Source organism: Camelina sativa, chromosome 7 (assembly GCF_000633955.1).
Source record: "Camelina sativa cultivar DH55 chromosome 7, Cs, whole genome shotgun sequence".
Classification (NCBI taxonomy): domain Eukaryota; kingdom Viridiplantae; phylum Streptophyta; class Magnoliopsida; order Brassicales; family Brassicaceae; genus Camelina; species Camelina sativa.
Window position 1 is genome coordinate 29,475,627 of NC_025691.1, and position 17,930 is coordinate 29,493,556.

The window sequence follows — 17,930 nt, forward strand, 5'->3', positions numbered from 1 at the left end:
TCTTCCTTTTTTTTTTTTTTTTTGTCAACTCCGAATTTATTTATTTTTTAAACTAATAAGTCTTCAAAATTCATGTCAATATCCGAAAAATAATAAGGGAAAATATTAAAGATATTCAAAAACTATTCAGATGATGATCAGATCCACTTGATAATAATCTGAAAATTAATGAAGTATATAATTTTCAGTTATTTCTTTGATATACAGTTATTACTTTAGAATTAAAAAAAAAAAGTATTCAGTTGTTTTTTAATTATTGATATAGAATATTTAAAATAGTAGTTTAATTTACCCAAGAATTGGCACGTGCGGACTATTGTGTATTTGTGTGTGTGTATGAATCCGATAGGTAACCATTAATGGGGAAACCAAAGTGGTCATGGCCTAATTGTGCTTCTGGCTCATCATCTCATTCCAGCTCTCCCCCGTCGCCTTCTTCGTCTTATTCTCTCCCTTGCCCCTTACATCTCATCGGAAAAGGTTAGGCTTTTAAATTTCCAACTTGGTCATGCGCGTTAATTTGAGATTCGAATTGCGCATAATTAGTACATTTATATTCTGTCAAATTAAAGCTCCACTGTCATTCTTTTTTTACCATCCTTAATCTTAATTTCATTCATTAAATATGTCCTTGTCTTGTATTCAACATCAGTTGCAAAATCAATACATCTTCTCTGCATTGTGATTGCCGTTTGGTTTTTTGCTAACCAATGATCCATATATATGACCTTTATACAACATATTTCGCTCAATTCTCATCCTTATTTGTTTCTTCACGTTGATTTTAATGGTGAGAATGTAGATAATGATTTGTTTTCCCTATATGAACCTAAAACTTGCAGTAGATTGACCTGTAAGTTCGTATCCTATCACCAATTTGTAGGCTTGCCTCGTTCTCACTCAAGGTCGAGATCACCCTGCAGGTATGGTTAACTCCATGTATGTATATATTTCAATGTTAGCTTTGATACCTGTACATAGTTCATGACTGAGTATAGTCCACGATCTTGCTTTGTCTTTGTCTTATACTGAAATATAAACTTATGGCTTGGCTTGTCAGTTTCAAGAAACATTAACCAAACTTATGGCTAACTCTGGCTTTCGGTATCATATTGCCAATATCTAATATATGAGTTCTCGTAGCTACATACAGAGTAGTGTTTTTCCATTGTAATCGTACTCAGTTATAGTAAACACTGTAATCTCCTCTTTGGTTCCAAACAGGGGAAGAGGTCCAGCTGGAAGACGTAGAATGTCATCTTACTGCTCTAGTTCTCCAAGCCCCGTAACCGTAAGGTATTCATCAAGATCTTGCTTTGTCTTACTCTGAAATAGATTCTTATATGGCGGGCCACACTTTCAAGAAGCGTTAGCCAAATATAGCTAAAATGGCCTTCGGTATCAAATTGCCAAGATTATAGACTAGTGTTTGTCCATTGTAATCGTACTCACTGTAATCTCCACTTTTGTTCTAAACAGGGAAAGCGGTCCCGCTGGAAGACGTAGAAGGTATTGCTACTCTAGTTCTCCAAGCCTTTTCAGCTAAAGAAATAAATATATACTTTGCTTAGTTACGTATTGACGTTCTACATTGTGTGAACGTATAGGCTCCTAAGAGGATTTAGGAAGAAGCTCCCTGTTAAGTAAATTGTAGGACGCTTAGTTTAGCCCAATCCTCTGTAGGAACACTTAGCTTATCTCATTCCTCTGCTTTGCTTCTTTGTTAGTTCTAAAAGCATTGGTTGAGACCTTCACATTACACTAGATATCTTTATGCAATTGGTGTCAAGTGGTGTATGCCTGGTCCCTAGCTACATTGATATCACAACTTTTCTATCGGTGGCTAACATTGAAAAACATTGTAAAAACGTAATGTCATTGTTATCTTGCATCTACACTAGTTCAGGAGCTTGTGATCAAACTTCACCATACAGGAGGAAACTGGATCATCATTTCACTAGAAAGTCTCGTATCAATGTTTTACTTTCAAATCTAGTTAAAAGAGAAAGAAAATAATTTATCTTGTGGGACTGTGCTACACGTAGGCCTTTGAAAGGAAGGAGCAGCAGCACCAACAGGGCAACAGGTAGCAGCAACAGCTCACCGCCACTTCGCAAGAGCTAATAATTGTTTTCCTGCAATCTCCATTAAAAGGAAAAAAAAAAGTTTGAAGTGACCAAAATGAGACTCATGTTCTCATTTACTCTGCTTGGATCGTACGAATAAGACTGATCGGTCTAGTCAAGGTAGGGACTTGAAGTAGGCTCATGTAGTGATAGATTTGTGTAAGTTACTTTAAAGAACAACACATAACCTGTTGTCTAATCTCTCTACTTTTTGATTCAAACTGATTAACCAATTCTTGATTTGGTGAAAGTGAATCAGTGATCTGACAACAACAACCACCACCTTTGTCTTTTGTCTGTTTGCTTGGAGTTAATGTGGTTCATGATCTGATGGTAACAAGTCAGTACATTTAAATTCAATTTCTATGAATAACTCTCCTCGTATTCATATACATTTATAATAATAATAATAAAACATTTATTTCGTATTTTGTCTGAAGGGAATTGAAAGTGGAGGTGGGATCATTATGCATTTTAGCAGAAGATGAGATTGAAAGCAGTAGTGGGAATCATGCAATCTACACATTGGTTCTCTTTTTTTTTTTTTTAAATTTGAACAAAAATAAAATAAAATAAAAATTGAAGGGACCACACACTGTCCATAAGCACAACCACACATGACACCAAGTTTAAAGTCTTTTGCAGAACCTCTTCTCTTGTCTCCTAATGGGGCAACGATTATTAAAATAAATAAATAAATCTTGAAGTTGTGTTATAATGAAAGTTATGTTTCGATGATACGGCTAAGTAAGGTATTTTTTGAAGAGCAAGAAAGAGTGATGGCCCAACACATCTTTAATTGAGTCGGGACCTCTCAAACCTAACTCTTTTTCTCTTATTCTTATGCATCTATCTACCTATCTATCTATCTTCCCAAGATAGTTTACCAATAAAAATCAGACGTAATAATTGTCATTTACATCCGATATTTGAGAGCCGATTTATTATTTGAGTAATTGGATGGGTACTTCTTCGACCTTTGAAAATGATATTACACCAATACATCCATCCAATGTATAGGTTGTCACTAAATGTTGAAAGTCATAATGATCTATATGGTCTGCTGAGTAATTTAATAGTTTTGACTTTGAGAGAAGACTTCATCAATAACCAAACTATGAAACTCGGTAAAAAAACTTTAGACCACAATTCTTACTCTCGGTACTTATGATGATTGTGAGTTTCATCAATAACCAAAATATGAAACTCGGTAAAAAAACTTTAGACCACAATTCTTACTCTCGGTACTTATGATGATTGTGAGTTTCAATATCCATATGGTGCATTTGATAATTGTAATACGTTAGGTCACGAACTTCTCATGTATGGATGGACCATAGTACATGTGATATGTATGCACTAGTAAGCCCCAACAATTAATGAAACACATGTCTTTAATGGGAAGCTTTACACACATCCACTGAAGCCTCTTTTTGAATTGTTGTAAGATCTAGGTGTGTGAGATGATGTTGGAACAAAAGCATAATTAAAGTCACAATTATCAAAACTTTGATACACGAACAATCATGTATACGAACCGAAAGATATATGAGTATATATTTCAAAAGCATGAATTCAATCTTTACAACAAATTAAGTTATAGTGGTTCCTTTAAGGAAAGATGAAGGTTCTAGGTAAGGCACCCTTTAAGATTCTTGCAATGGTTATGGTTATTTCTTTTGAAATGTTGATGATATCACAAGAATAACACCAACACCAACTTTAAGTTGAATCAAATAAGAAGAAAAGAAAAGAAAGGAAAGTGAGAATCAAAGTTATAATTAAAAGAGAAAAGAAAAGGATACCATACACCAAAGTCAAGGTGCAATGACACTTGCTCTTCAATCAAAGAGGAAACTACAATTTAAGATTTCATTGTTTTCTTGTCAAGATAAAGACTTCATATTTTAAATTAGTACATTTGATCAATTGCACCAGACACCCATAGGCCATATAAGTTAATATATATCGGCAATGTTGGTCGTCGTCATATAATGTATAACAAATTTGAATGAGCTAGGTACAATTAATATTGAAGAATGAAGCAAACACGTATCTAAGTTGTGTGCACCATGGCAACTCTTTTACTTTACAAAATATACTTTTTTATATATAAGATTGGCCTTTATAACACAAATTAAGATGGTGGAAACTTGAAAGCTTTAAAAAGACAAAGGCATATTTGTGTTTCACTTTTTTGATTGTGTAGGAAAGATTCAAAGAAAATATAACAAAGCAGCGAAAAAAATGTAAAGAAGAAGAAAAAAATAGAGTAAAAGGGACATAAATTAAAGTAGGAATTAATTCTTGTGTGTTACTTTTCTATCTGATATCATCTTCACAAGAACCTGTCTCCATCTCTCTTTCTTCACCTCTAGGTTCTCTTTATTTTATGGATCCTTCAGTTTTTTTTTTAAACTTCAATTGGAGGATAATTGAACCAATCCAATTGATTCAATTTTTAAGAGCCAAACTTTATCATTCTTTTTTTAAAACACACTACTGTTATTTATTATTGAAATTTAATACTATAATATCAGATTATCATTAATTTTCAAATAAACACAATTTTAAACAACTTAAATATATTATATAATCAATAAACTTATCATCAAATGACAAACTATCAGTATTAATTTTTACTGAAAATAAGTGGTTTCTATTAGATTTTTTTTTTTTTTTTGATTTGATGATACATTTAAAAGAAGAAAAAAAAAGGGGGTCAAAGAAAGGGTCAAACATAAGTAGCCAGGATGTTACACCACGTGGCATCACATGGCGCCAAACTCGTACGAAATAAAAAAATATTACAAACAGAAAAATGGAAAAAAGTAAAGATTTCTTTTTTTACCCATTTTTAACGGACCGTACAAAAGACAATATTGTGGGTCCCAAAGTTACAAAAATGTTCGCCACGCTGGAATGATGATGACATGGCAATACGCATGACTTCTTACACGTGTCGTATTTTGATTGCATGTCAAAATTAACTCCATCTTTTTTACGGACGGTGGTAATGTCCTAAAATACCCCTATAATTGCCCTAAATTCACGGTCCAAACCAATCTACACTATTTAACTGGTACGGTGTTGAAGTGTATTAAACAAAAAAAAAAACGAATCCGAGCGTTACTCTCCTAATAATAATACTAGTATGACCAAAACAAAAAAAAATACTTAAAGAAACAATTCAATAACTTTTCCGCCAATTTCGATATACAAGTTACCACTTCACCAAGTTATGATAACTGAAAAAGTATATATAATCATCAGAAGATGTGTTGTTTCAAAAATTTCCACAATAACCGATACAAACTAAAACAAGATTTGAATTCAATTTACCACAAAATTCAAAGCATTAGGTAACTAATAAAAAGAAAAATCCAGTTTCAGAAAGCGTGTTAAGCAAAAATGAGAAGATTTTAAACCAAAAAGGATAAACATAGCAAAAGTCAACATATATCAGCACACCCTAAGAAAAATGGTAAGTTTAACTATAAAAATCCCAGTATGTAAAATTTAGATTTACCTTTGAACAAAACAAAATATTTTAAAATTGAATGCTTTTTTTCTCCCAAAATCATGGTTTTTTTATTTTAATTTTGGGTGGAAAGAGATTATACTAATTTCTTTTAACCTCTCTGCCATAAATCTCTCTCTTCAGGTTCGTCGCATCGATGTGTATAAATAGGAAACAACCATTTGGTTGAGGTTCGTTTCGATTTGGTCTTTCCTTTCACCAAAAAAAAAAAGAATACAAAGAAAAGAAGAAAAAAAAAGCAAAGCTCTCTCTCTCTCATTCACGCACATCAAAAAAGCCACCAAAAAAAAAACAAGAAACCGAAACGCATGCATTTCTAATTTTCCATCTTCTCTTTAACTTCCTCTTCTTCCATCATCATCTCTAAACCTCTCCCTCTCTCTCTCTCCATTCTTCAATGGCCGTTGATGCTCACAATCTCTTCCTCTCTCCTCCTCCTCAACTCTTCTCCAACAGGTCTGTGTGTAAATACAACGCTCTCCCTCTCTCTCTCAATCTCTATCTACGATCTCATCATGTTTTTTTTCAACTGAATCTTTTTATTTTGTATTATGCAGAGAGTTCATGATGAACAACAATAACACCACTATGGAACCAAACAGTGGCGGTTTCTGCAATAACAATCAAACCGGTTACGGCGTCGTTTCACCTTTCTCCCTTACCGACGATACAACAACAACAACCCCAACGCCTCCTCCTCTTCTTCATATGTACGGCGGCGCTGATACTACTATCCCGACCACCGCAGGTTACTACGCGGATGGTACTACAACTACTACTAGTCTCGACTGTGATTTCTTCCCTCTACAGACGAGAAAACGCTCCAGAGATACTTCTTCTACCAGATGGAATTATAATCATAATCTTCTTCTTCAGAACCAGAGATCATCATCATCATGCGTTAACGCTGCAACCAGTACAACTCCGTTTTCGTTTCTTGGCCAAGACATTGATATCTCTTCTCACATGAATCAGCAACAACACGATATCGATAGATTCGTCTCCCTTCATGTAAGTTTCTTCCAGTTAAGATTCAATGGAGTCTTTACTGCTGCTGCAATGTGTGGCATCGATCATTGATTTCTTGTGTTTTTAAAAATGTGATCAGATGGAGAGAGTGAAGTATGAGATAGAAGAGAAGAGGAAGAGGCAGGCGAGGATGATCATGGAGGCAATAGAGCAAGGACTCGCCAAAAGGCTTCGAGTCAAAGAAGAAGAAAGAGAGAGGATCGTCAAGGTTAACCACGCTCTTGAGGAGCGCGTGAAGTCACTCTCTATTGAGAACCAAATCTGGAGAGACCTTGCTCAGACCAACGAAGCCACCGCCAACCACCTCCGCACCAACCTCGACCAGGTTCTCGCGCAGGTTAACGACCTACGACGCTGCGCAGGAGCAGGAGGATCGGATGCTGATAATAACAACAACGAAGAGGACGATGCGCAGTCGTCGTGCTGCGGGAGCACTAAGGCGGCGGAGGGGAGGAAGTTGTGTAGGAACTGTGGGGAGGAGGAATCGTGTGTGTTGCTGTTACCGTGCAGACACTTGTGCTTGTGTGGAGTATGCGGGTCCAGTGTGCACACGTGTCCCATCTGTACATCTCCTAAAAACGCTAGCGTTCATGTTAACATGTCATCTTCTTGACCTGACCCCCCTTCTCTTTTTTTTGTTAAATGGAAATTAGTTTTATTTCATTTTTTCTATTTTGAAAAACAAATTGTAAGGATATATTAGTTGTTATTATTTTTATTGAAGCTAAGAAATCAAAATCATGAAAATGAAACCCCTTATTATTATTTTTTTTAAAAGAAGAAGGAATTATAATTGAAGTTTTAGAGAATTTTCTTTGTCCCAACAAAATTGATGTTTTGAATATTTTTAATAAATTTTTGTTTTAATGATTACTGATGCTGTAGAGTGTATGGAGTGTAAAAATGGGAAAGTGGGAAAGTGAAAAAGTATTAGAAAAATAAATCATATATTCTCTCTGTCTTAATATGTGTGTAAAATCCTAAACTTCAATCTTATCTTTGTGAGAGAGAGAGTATTAATAATATTTTGATTTGGTTACACATGTATCTCGAAAAACAATAATCCCAAAACTGCAGGAAAGAAATATTATTATTTTTAAAAAAGTAAAAAAGAAATGGGGGTGGGGGACACAAGNCTTTTTTTTTTTTTTTTTTTTTTTGGGCTAAATGGAAATTAGTTTTATTTCATTTTTTCTATTTTAAAAAACAAATTGTAAGGATATATATTAGTTGAAGAATACTAGTGTTTTTATTTTTAAACTAAGAAATCAAAATCATGAAAACGAAACCTTCACTACAAAGAAAGAAAGAGATATACATTATCTCAAACTCCCGAAATATCGTTTTAATGTTATTATTATCAATAAGGATAAAATTAACCAACCCCTTATTAATAAAGAAAAAGAAAGAAGGGAATTATATTAGTAATATTTGATTTGGTTACACATGTATCTCGAAAAACAATAATCCCAAAACTGCAGGAAAGAAATACTAGTATTATTTTTCATAAAGTAAAGTAGTAACAAAAAAAAAAAAAATGATAAAAATGGGGGGGGGGGACACAAAAACAGTAGGAGTGGTAGGGTGTGGAAGACACGCGCCGGCAAATACGCGTAAAGAAGAGTGGGGAAAGAGACAGTGGAAGAGGTAAAAAGCTGACACGTCGGACGCGCGCAAATGTCGCTGTTGTTCGTCCTCCGTAACTCCCCTCCCCTCCCTCCTGACACTTTCTCTCTCTCTCTCTCTCTCTCTCTTTTTTTTCAATTTCTCAAATTTTGTTTCCTAGCAACTTTTTATGTGGTTACATATAATTTAATCAAGTTACGGAAATCAAAGATTCGATATATAATGTGAAATTTAAATTAAAAAAAAAATGATTTTAGGCTCCGACAAAAAAATGCATTGCTGTTTGGATTAGAAAATACTACTATGTGAATTTTGTATATCACAGAAAATTACATATTATTATCATTACATTTACAGATGAATATTCATTCTTATAGTGTTACAAGTTTAGTATGACAAGACTATCATTAATTTTTTTAAAATCAAATGTTATTACTAATATTTTAAAGTTGCTTTAACAGATGTTTCTACATGATTAATCTGCTGAATAATTTCAAGATATTTGAAAAGAAGATTTACATATAAACAAACTAAAGAAAAGGGAAGAGGACACGAGAAAGTGATGTGAAGAGATCATGCCAACATTAAAGAAGATGGATATACTCGTCGCACGAATAAATTTAAAAACTCCTAAAGCCAAATTTTTCTGTTTAATTACTACAAGTTTTTATTTTATTTTTTCCGGTGCCTAGAGAAAATCAAAACATGTAAATACTATTATGTTAATCATATGATTCTATTTTAAGTGTTCAGATTTCTATATCATTAGATTTGAGATGTAGACATCTTTGTGCATTCACAGGCGGATCAACCAATTAATGGTGCTCGTTCATTATTCTAAATCATCACATTTTGAAACGTTCAATATTATCATCTCTACTAATATTTTAAACCATTTAATCTTTCTTATTGTTTAGAAAACACACACCCCATATACTATTTTTCCAAGGCCGAAAGTAAAAAAAAAAATCTTTAATATTAAACCTAAGGTTGGTTAAATCTTGCACTATATCGGATGTCATGAAAAGAAAAAACTCCCACTATCGGTTTTGTTAACATTATGTACACATACATTAACACATACATTAACATAATGCTTCGACACAGAAATCTTGTAAAACATCGATGAACATACATGTGAGGTGGACAGGTGGTGAATGTGAAGAAAATACATTAACTAAAGGCTCCCCTTTGTATGAACTTCATGCAACCGCAAGTGATCTGAGCCATCTTCTATCTCATTTCATTCCGACCATGAATCAAATAGGATCCATGTGTATGCATGATCTAAATTCGCATATATATATATATCAATCATCTTTTCCAAGTAAAGATTCCAAGTCTTGCTCAACCTCATCCAAAAAGTACTGGTTATAACTATTCGCATTGGGTTCGAGCAATTTGGGACAATAACTTTATCCAACGTTGAAGAGTATATATATCTTTTAAAATTTGTAAAATTTTGAAACGGAGATAAAGAGTATACGAAGGGAAGGAACCAATCGTCACGTACACACTAAGCAACAAATCAAGCAAAAACAAAGATAGAAAAGAGAGTGACGCTTGACCGATTGATGTTTGTTGTAAATTACTTTATTATTTGGAGACTTTTGAAGAATCTATAAGGACCATTTCCCTACGGTTATGCTTTTATTTATTTTATTTATAAGCGAAACAAACGAAGCAAAAGTGGAAGACTTGGTGTAAAGTGATGGGATATGCAAATGTTGTGGTGTTAGGGTTTGTGTCATGCAACTTGTCCACTTCTCATTTTAGATATTATTTTTTATTTTACACCCATTTTCTCCAATATATATTTCAGCTTTCGTGGGGTTGCTCTCTTTCTTTTTATATATATTTTTATTTATTTTACTTTTACATTGTAGGCTAGGATTTTGATTTTACTATTTGGAGCTGAAAATTGCTCATTAAAAAAGAGAAAAAGAAAAGAAAATATATTTAAATTCACTAACAATTAACCTTTCGTCCCATTAAAATTTTCACCATTTGGATTTCACATGGATTAAGGGAAAATCATAAGGTTGAAATGATCGTGTCATTTTGATTTATTTGAGTGTAATCATAGTTTAGACGTGTTTTCATAGAGCAAATTAGAAATATTAGCTAGCTTATGAAAATAAAGAACACCATTTCAGTTCAAATGGCAAATCCAAATATTTTGTGCATATATACGTAAATGATAATTCAAGAAAACTCCTTATTGAATAGTAAACAAAAAAATCGGAATATGTGTCATCAAACCGTAGAAACATAAAATGTCATGTGAATTCAATAATGCATACAACTATTAGCTTCTTAATTAAATAACAAAGATACAAAGATTAGATAAAGGGAACATCATCTTTAGGAGTGCAACAAACACTAAACAAAGCGATTTTTATTCCCATATACACGTAAGTGGCAATATACACGATATGATGTAAAAAGATAATAATAGATTACATCAAAATGTCTTTGAGAATAATTAAAAGTAGAGAAGTAGATGTGAGAGGAGGAGGGGTCATGATGGGGAACACCAAAACTTTATAGATTACCTTGTGAAAGGGGGCACTCATGAAATGGTCCAACCTCACTACCCTATTGATTTTGGTAGCTTTTACCTTTTTTTGTTCTATGTCCTAAGAAAATAAATTTAAATTTAAATTTGATTTGATTAATCTATTGTTGTATCTTATTGTTGGGAAATCNCCGAGTGGATTTGGTGTGAAGTCTTCTGAAAGTCACTGCAGAAAAAGCCACAAGAGATTTGTTTATTTCTCATCATTAGTACCCATCCAATTCAAAAAGATGAATAATTTAAAGAGAGTTATAAAAAGAAACTATANACAATCCCACAATACTAAAAGATAATTCAAATTTCAAAGTGAGGATTACCCCCAAACCAAATCCTTTAAGCATATGACTTTTGTGTTTGTTCGTTTGAAAACAAAAAAACATAACTATTTTTAGTGGCTGAAATTTCTGTAGCAAAGTCTAAAATTAGTGGATCACTATATTGTATTCGTTTCCAATATATATTTACAAGCTTCTTTTTTTACTTTTCATTGAAAAAATTTAGTGGTGGTAAAGAGAGGATTTGGCAAAGACAAATTACAAAGGGATAAAATTTAAAATGATACCCAAAAAAAAAAAAAAGAACTACGAGAGCATTTGTTTTTCCTTTTACGTGGGAATATCAGTGACCTACCATTAACCAATGCCAAAGAAAAATGCTATTTCTCTTTTTTTTTTTTCTTTTACGCCGAGTGGATTTGGTGTGAAGTCTTCTGAAAGTCACTGCAGAAAAAGCCACAAGAGATTTGTTTATTTCTCATCATTAGTACCCATCCAATTCAAAAAGATGAATAATTTAAAGAGAGTTATAAAAAGAAACTATATACATGTAGTGTTAACAATCAGTCTTATCCCACTGAACCACAACACTGCAAAAGCTCATGTGAAAATTAGATTAAGACCTCAAAAAGAGTTTAACTTTCTTTCTCACAAGTCACAGCAATATGAATCATTATGATCACAATCGACCTGCACAGATGTTCCTCTAATTGGTTCTTGTGCAGAATAGATGTCAGATACTATATAGATATATAATGTTATTATGTCATAACATAATTACTTGGAACTTGATTTTGATGATTCAAGAAGAGATATATAACAGAGTAGTAATGTGGGTTATAGAGGAGTATAGACCCATCTGAATACCTATAGAATATGGAAATATGATTGCTCTCTCTCTCTAACACACAGACTTTGATATCCCCACAACTATTAACTGTTCATGGATACCTTTTTTTCTCTATTGAACAGAGAAAAGTGTATAGGAAAGTGTTTTGTAATAGTTCTTTCTTGTCTATATTAGGCACCCATACATCTATCCCAAAGTGTAAAAAAGAAATTAGATTTTAAAAGAAGAGAAAGAAAGCCAACTACCCAAATCATTTATGTAGTTTGGTTGGGGTTAGTGGGCAGATATCATATCCAAGATGGAATAGGTTTACATAAAGCATAATGTTATATTATCTATATACACATATGATATATAGTTTAATGTGAATGGTGTATACATGAAAGTCCTCTCTTTTCTCCATGTGGATAGTTATTAGGGAAATCAGATTGGACTATGTCAATTGGAATAAACAAGATATTTTGTTGGGAAAAGGTAACTAAAGTGCTGATGTGGGTATCAAGAAACAAATAGAAAAGATATATGGGTATCAAAAGAAAAGAAAAGAGAAATGGAGAGAAATCAAAAGTTTTGTACAATGTCTATGATTTACTTTTTGAAAATAGCAATGTCTAACAGTAAGAATCAAAAAAAAAGAACAGTCATGCATGAGGAGCTTCACGATGAAGATGGGCACCTTTATTCGTTTTAATCAATACCAAGTAATGACCAGAAAAGCAATACTTATAACTAACATAATCATGGAATTAGTTGGGATAATTAGATCAATTATGACAGATGCATTAAGGTGAGATCTTATACTACAACTATACAGAGAAAGGAGTACATATACTTGTGAAGAATGTACTTGGTTATTTTATTGGTAACTGAATAAGATTGGAGGGGGTTTTGGAAATGCTGAAAACGATTTTTCAAAAGTAAAAGCAGAGAGAGAGAGAGAGAGATTTTATCAGATTGGACCAAACAACGAAGGGAAATAATATAAGAGAGATTTGCATGATGTGTTCTTCTGTCCAAAAACAGTACACATATAATTCACAGAAAAATGGTTGGGACTGTAGGACCACTGTTACAATAATGGACCATAGAATTTTGTCCCCAAGAAACCAAAAACCTCCATACATGAAAATGATACCCCTAAAGTTTTGATCTTTTATGTGTCAACTTGCTTATTATGCAATATGCATCATCATCCAAAAGTATCTAACTGGGGCTCCCCTTTGGTTTAAAAAAAAAAAAAAAATCCAACGTCTTTGTCTAATTTACAGACAAGTTTCCCTGATCAATCAATAAAAACTGTGTCTTTCAGTATTTTACAAGAAGAAAATTCAAATATCAAAGAGTGTGGTTATAAGTCTTTGTCAGTAGTTTTCTGTAACTGAATGCAACATCAGCGTATTGATTCCATTTCGTGGTTGATACGTCGACATGTTAGCGGATTGATCCTCACGTTTGGTATGTGATTTGGCTTTGTCAAGGTAGAAAAGGAAAAGAGAACCCAAAAAAATTCAAAAATGGGGGGTGTTTGATTGTTCTTAATGCTTCAATCAGCCTCAAGATCTTGTCTTTATGCTTTGAATTGTATACCCTTCATTTGGATGAGATGCCAAATGACAAGGACATGAATCCATTTACTTGTTAAAGTTTTAAGAAAGAATAAATTTAGAGAATCTGACTTTGGATTTTCTTTTGTGCCAATAGGTGTCTTTTTGATCGATTTCAAATTGATAGGTTTCGACTATATATAGGTTGGTTAACATGTTCAAACAAGACACGGAACCTCACTGAGAACAAAAACAGAAGTAACTACGCAGTTTATCACCAAAAACCAAATGTCTAATAGTCGTTTATCCAACAAAGCAAAGCAAAGCAAAATTGATGTATCAGCAGCCTATTACCATTCAACAGTAGACCATGAAAAAGAGAGTCTTGTTGTTTATCTCCAAAAACAATTTTAGAAAATGATGGCTTTCAATGTAGAGAAACAAAATCGGGGCCAGCAGAAAAGAACGAGACAGGACTTGGTTGTTATAATGCACTGTGTATTTTACCATAAAACTGTAAAATGGAAATAAAGAGGCTACTAATAATGAAAACACTGACCTTTTGTTTTTGAACATGAATGCACTCAGGACTAAAATGGGGCGGGATTGTGGAGTGCGACTTAATTGTCTTTCCCTTTGGCTCTTTTCCCATGATGCCTTCACAAGTCACATGAGTCCTGGACCCCCTTTCCCTGCATTCAAATAAATGTTCCGTCGTGTGTAAACACGAAGAAGATTCCGTTATCGTTTTCTCCAGAAAACAATCAAAGAGAGTCATGTACAGAGAGAAAAAAACAAGTGTATTATAATACTACCTGCATCCACAACCTCCACATGGACAAGATAGTTCACATCACATTCGCAGTACATGGTCAATAAGCCAGTCACATCTCCCATGGTACCATATCAGACGCTGTGACACGTTCTGGCTTTCACCAAGTTAGCATCCTCAATCAACAGATACTATTTACACTTGTGTTTGTTGGTGAAAAAAGTTAATATCTTAACAAGTACGTTTCTTTTTTTCACAAGAGAAGACAATGATGACTCTGAAGAAGTGATACAGTAAAATGCTTATAAGGTTTAGGCCCTATAAACTGAATCTTATTTGCTGGAACATAATCAATGGGTAATATGCCTTTGGGGGTACACATCTCGGGCTTTTAGTATAAGGTTATATTGAAGACTGCAACTCATGAGATAGGATTGGCTTCTCTCCGACCACAGAGTGCAACAAATCTATCATGGAACAACATCAACGGGCATTTCTCGATCAAATTAGAACCAGCATAAGCTTCTTTGAGAAATACTGTACCCCTTGCTCCTTTGTTAGTAATGTTGAAGATCCCTTGATGCTTTATCAAGCAAAGTATTAGTCTTGATGGAAGCAGATACTCAGAGTGAAATGCATCCAACTGTGCGCAGGTCACTCTCTTCTCCATTGTTAAACTGATCAGTTCATGAAGCACAGCTACAACACGTTTCCTAGCTTTAGGATCTGCAGCATCAAATCTTCTCGCATTAAGATACGGAGATGGAAATTCCATTTTCTGCCACTTTTCAAATTCCTCTAAATAACTAGCGTTAGGCCTAAAACCAGGAGGAAAAGAAACCTTAAACGCATTTCGCCCCAAGAGGTTCCCATCCTTTGTGATCCTGACCTTCTTTCCTCTGTCCCCAATTGGCTCCAGGACTCCTTCACGGAGTAACCTATCCTCTCGTGCAGTGATCGCCAGTGAAGAATCCCAATTCTCTAAAACAAGATGAACTTTACCATTGATAACCTTCAAAGAGAAAATTTCAGGGTACTTAGGGATCAATGTAGTCTTAAAATCTTGAGGCAAACCCATTGCAGGTTGAATAAACTCAACCTTCTCCAAAGGAACTCGACAATCAACAGACATCATCAACAACTTCCTAAGATTCTTAACCAGAATAGGTTCCATTGACTCTGTAGCTTCACCTTCCTCAGTTGCAATGTTTTTAGCTTTCTCAGTAAGCGTAACAAAAGGAGGTTCTCTGTTTCCACCTCCAACATAAAAGATGGAAGGGTACTTCTCAATGGCGGCCATTAAGTTCCACTTGTGAACAAAGCCAACATGCTTCTCAAGATCCCTAAGAAGAAGGGTTCCATGTTTCTGTGCCTGAATGATGGACTTCAGTTGAAGTATCAGATTTGGTTTCTTCTTCAAGTCTATTGCTTTATCAAGCTCGTCAACTCTATGATACACTTTCTTCTTTGGTCTCCATCCTCCTCCTCCTCCTCCTCCTCCACCCGACTTGTGTCTCACCTGAAACAATACCAAGTTTTCACTTTCTTCACACATACTCGTTCTCCGGAACTGAATCAGACCGAATGAGATGGAACTTCTTCTTCTGTACAAAAACGGCTTAGACATTTTATCGAACAACTTATGTGCACACACAATCCGCAACCAAGTACGAGTACAACACAAGCATACAACACTTCTAGTTATATATAACTTGGCAGATAAAATATTACACACCAAAACAATTAAACTAAGAACAAACTCTTTCCAGAAAGAGTAGAGATTTCCCCGGAAAATATTCCTCCGATACAAAAATTTTCCATCTTAATTCGTATGGCGAGAGGGAAAGTGAAAAAAATCTACCGGGCCTCAACGGGTTATTTATAAGTCGGCCCATTAGCCCATATAATAAAACCGGGCTCTCAAATATCATGTTACCGTTGTGACAAATTTCCAATTTCTTCTTTGTAATCAATCATAAACTGACNAAAAAAAAAAAAAAAAAAAAAAATCAATCATAAACTGATAAACCCCAAAACAGAGTCTGTCTCTCTCACGCATACTCTCTTCTTCTTTCTTGAGAAATCAGAATTCTCTCTTCTCCTTATTTATTCTTCTTCTNAAAAAAAAAAAAAAAAAAAAAAAAAAAAAAAAAAAAAAAAAAAAAAAAAAAAAAAATCTAATCGGCGATGATGATGATCCAGAAGATTCGACATTGAAGTAAATCCGAGCATGGTCGATCCCTCTCATCTGTAAGAAGATGATTTGATGGAGCTTCGTTATCTCATCTCCATCCTATGTCTGTCTTGAGTCTCTCACTCTCAATCCATCAAGTTCGGCTTTGTTTCACCGGAGGCGAAGGAGGAAAATACAGAGATCGGATCGGGGCAGAGTGAAAGCGTCGACGGAGTAGCTAAAGAAAGAGCTGTTGGATACTTAAAAGACAAGCATGAAGTTGTGTACAAGTTATCTTTTGACATAACATTCTCTAATTTGAGAAATCTAACTGCTAAGTGCCACAAAACCCACAAATCTTAGGTGATGTAATTCAATGGCTGAAATATATATAATCCTTTGTTTGTTTTCTTTGTCTAACTCTTGTTCTTGTTGAGAAATCCTTGCATAGACAGGTATAGATCTTTGTTCTCTGTCCCAAATATCTCATCCGCTTTCCTCAGGGTTTCCTAAGTAGCGATTGCGGAACATCTTTAAAATCCATATGAAAGTATTTTATATACTTGCAAATCAAGAATTCAAAACCACTTGTGTTTACCTCTCGGGTTTGCCTCTGAGCATTCAGTTCTTTGATGGTAGCCAAGAAGGCTTTGAATTGTTCATATGATAATCGGCTCCTGCATGATGATGAACGGAGAATGAAATGTTTTTGTTTCCTAGTTTAAGGCTTGGCAATGTACTGAACCCAAGGGGAAATAATATAAGATAAAGAGGCAAACCTGACTTGACGGAAAAACTCCTTGCCATCAATGCGAGGTGTACGAGGAGCTGCGTAAGTTTATGCATAACCCATCTCAGAGAAAAGCAAACAGATAAAACAGATGAGTACGTAGCCCTACGAAACTAACCTTGAAGTGGGAGGCCACGAGGAGTAGAATTTGCAGCTGATGATTGTTGGCTCGATGTTGAGGGGTACCAACCAGAAGTTCTTGCCTTGGGAGATCCTGCAGTAGAATTAGTTTGTGGAGTGAGCCAGGGAGAAACAGAGAATCTTGGTCCTGTGTAAATGGGAACTGCTAACAAGTAAAAAAATAAAAAAAATGATCAGCATTAATATAATTTGAGTAAAGTCACATATATCCTGAACTGGAATTGCATCCATAATCCAAAAATTACCTTCCTCAACTGGATGATGAGTCATGTCCACGGATTTGTCTGGATAAGACAAAGGAACCGACTGGTCATATGTCTTGATATCAACAGAATCTGTTTGCTGTAATAAAAAAAACAAAAAAACGGAGAAGACGAAATTACAGAAGAAGAACGAATGTTTTTACTGACAAAAAACTGGTGAAACCAATATATCTTTACCGGAGGAGCAATCTCATCATCATTACTTAGGGATTGAACCAATTT

At 34.4% G+C, this 17,930-nt stretch overlaps 4 protein-coding genes across 7 annotated transcripts in view; 2 read left to right on the forward strand and 2 right to left on the reverse strand.

The window, feature by feature from the left end:
* Positions 305-2,823, forward strand: LOC104703253 (serine/arginine-rich splicing factor SR45-like). 4 transcript variants are annotated; one of them, XR_002032847.1, is made up of 7 exons: positions 305-480; positions 884-923; positions 1,225-1,296; positions 1,480-1,509; positions 2,046-2,246; positions 2,378-2,466; positions 2,567-2,823. XR_002032847.1 is itself a non-coding variant. In XM_019227986.1 (5 exons), exons 1-5 carry the CDS (start codon positions 360-362, stop codon positions 2,122-2,124), a joined length of 342 nt encoding a protein of 113 aa, XP_019083531.1. In that variant the 5' UTR covers positions 305-359; the 3' UTR covers positions 2,125-2,371. The 4 variants fall into 4 exon arrangements, 1 of the variants encoding a protein (XP_019083531.1); XR_002032849.1 differs by having other exon boundaries at positions 846-923; positions 2,567-2,822; XR_002032848.1 differs by having other exon boundaries at positions 843-923; positions 2,567-2,820.
* On the forward strand, positions 5,866-7,350 carry LOC104703255 (probable BOI-related E3 ubiquitin-protein ligase 2). Its single transcript, XM_010419227.2, has 3 exons — positions 5,866-6,123; positions 6,225-6,678; positions 6,776-7,350. Exons 1-3 carry the CDS (start codon positions 6,065-6,067, stop codon positions 7,307-7,309), a joined length of 1,047 nt encoding a protein of 348 aa, XP_010417529.1. The 5' UTR covers positions 5,866-6,064; the 3' UTR covers positions 7,310-7,350.
* Positions 14,618-16,172, reverse strand: LOC104703256 (protein ROOT PRIMORDIUM DEFECTIVE 1-like). Its single transcript, XM_010419228.1, has one exon. The coding sequence runs from the start codon at positions 15,966-15,968 to the stop codon at positions 14,763-14,765; it is 1,206 nt and encodes a 401-aa protein (XP_010417530.1). The 5' UTR covers positions 15,969-16,172; the 3' UTR covers positions 14,618-14,762.
* The window catches only part of LOC104703257 (uncharacterized protein At4g15545-like), a 4,566-nt gene continuing 3,566 nt past the window's right edge, over positions 16,931-17,930 (reverse strand). The window contains exons 7-11 of the mRNA XM_019227181.1: positions 17,691-17,787; positions 17,423-17,590; positions 17,294-17,342; positions 17,113-17,191; positions 16,931-17,023 (exon numbers count right to left, since the gene is read on the reverse strand). Of these exons, the coding sequence (XP_019082726.1) occupies positions 16,931-17,023; positions 17,113-17,191; positions 17,294-17,342; positions 17,423-17,590; positions 17,691-17,787 (486 nt within the window). The remainder of the gene's footprint in view (positions 17,024-17,112; positions 17,192-17,293; positions 17,343-17,422; positions 17,591-17,690; positions 17,788-17,930) is intronic.

Bases quoted from the DNA above. Each gene is read 5' to 3' on its own strand.
- LOC104703253 (XM_019227986.1), top strand. From the start codon at position 360: ATGGGGAAACCAAAGTGGTCATGGCCTAATTGTGCTTCTGGCTCATCA. The intron at 1,297-1,479 runs GTATTCATCAAG...TGTTCTAAACAG, and splicing joins CCAAGCCCCGTAACCGTAAG to GGAAAGCGGTCCCGCTGGAA. The intron at 1,510-2,045 runs GTATTGCTACTC...TGCTACACGTAG, and splicing joins CCCGCTGGAAGACGTAGAAG to GCCTTTGAAAGGAAGGAGCA.
- LOC104703255 (XM_010419227.2), top strand. From the start codon at position 6,065: ATGGCCGTTGATGCTCACAATCTCTTCCTCTCTCCTCCTCCTCAACTC. The intron at 6,124-6,224 runs GTCTGTGTGTAA...TGTATTATGCAG, and splicing joins CCTCAACTCTTCTCCAACAG to AGAGTTCATGATGAACAACA. The intron at 6,679-6,775 runs GTAAGTTTCTTC...AAATGTGATCAG, and splicing joins ATAGATTCGTCTCCCTTCAT to ATGGAGAGAGTGAAGTATGA.
- LOC104703256 (XM_010419228.1), bottom strand. From the start codon at position 15,968: ATGTCTAAGCCGTTTTTGTACAGAAGAAGAAGTTCCATCTCATTCGGT.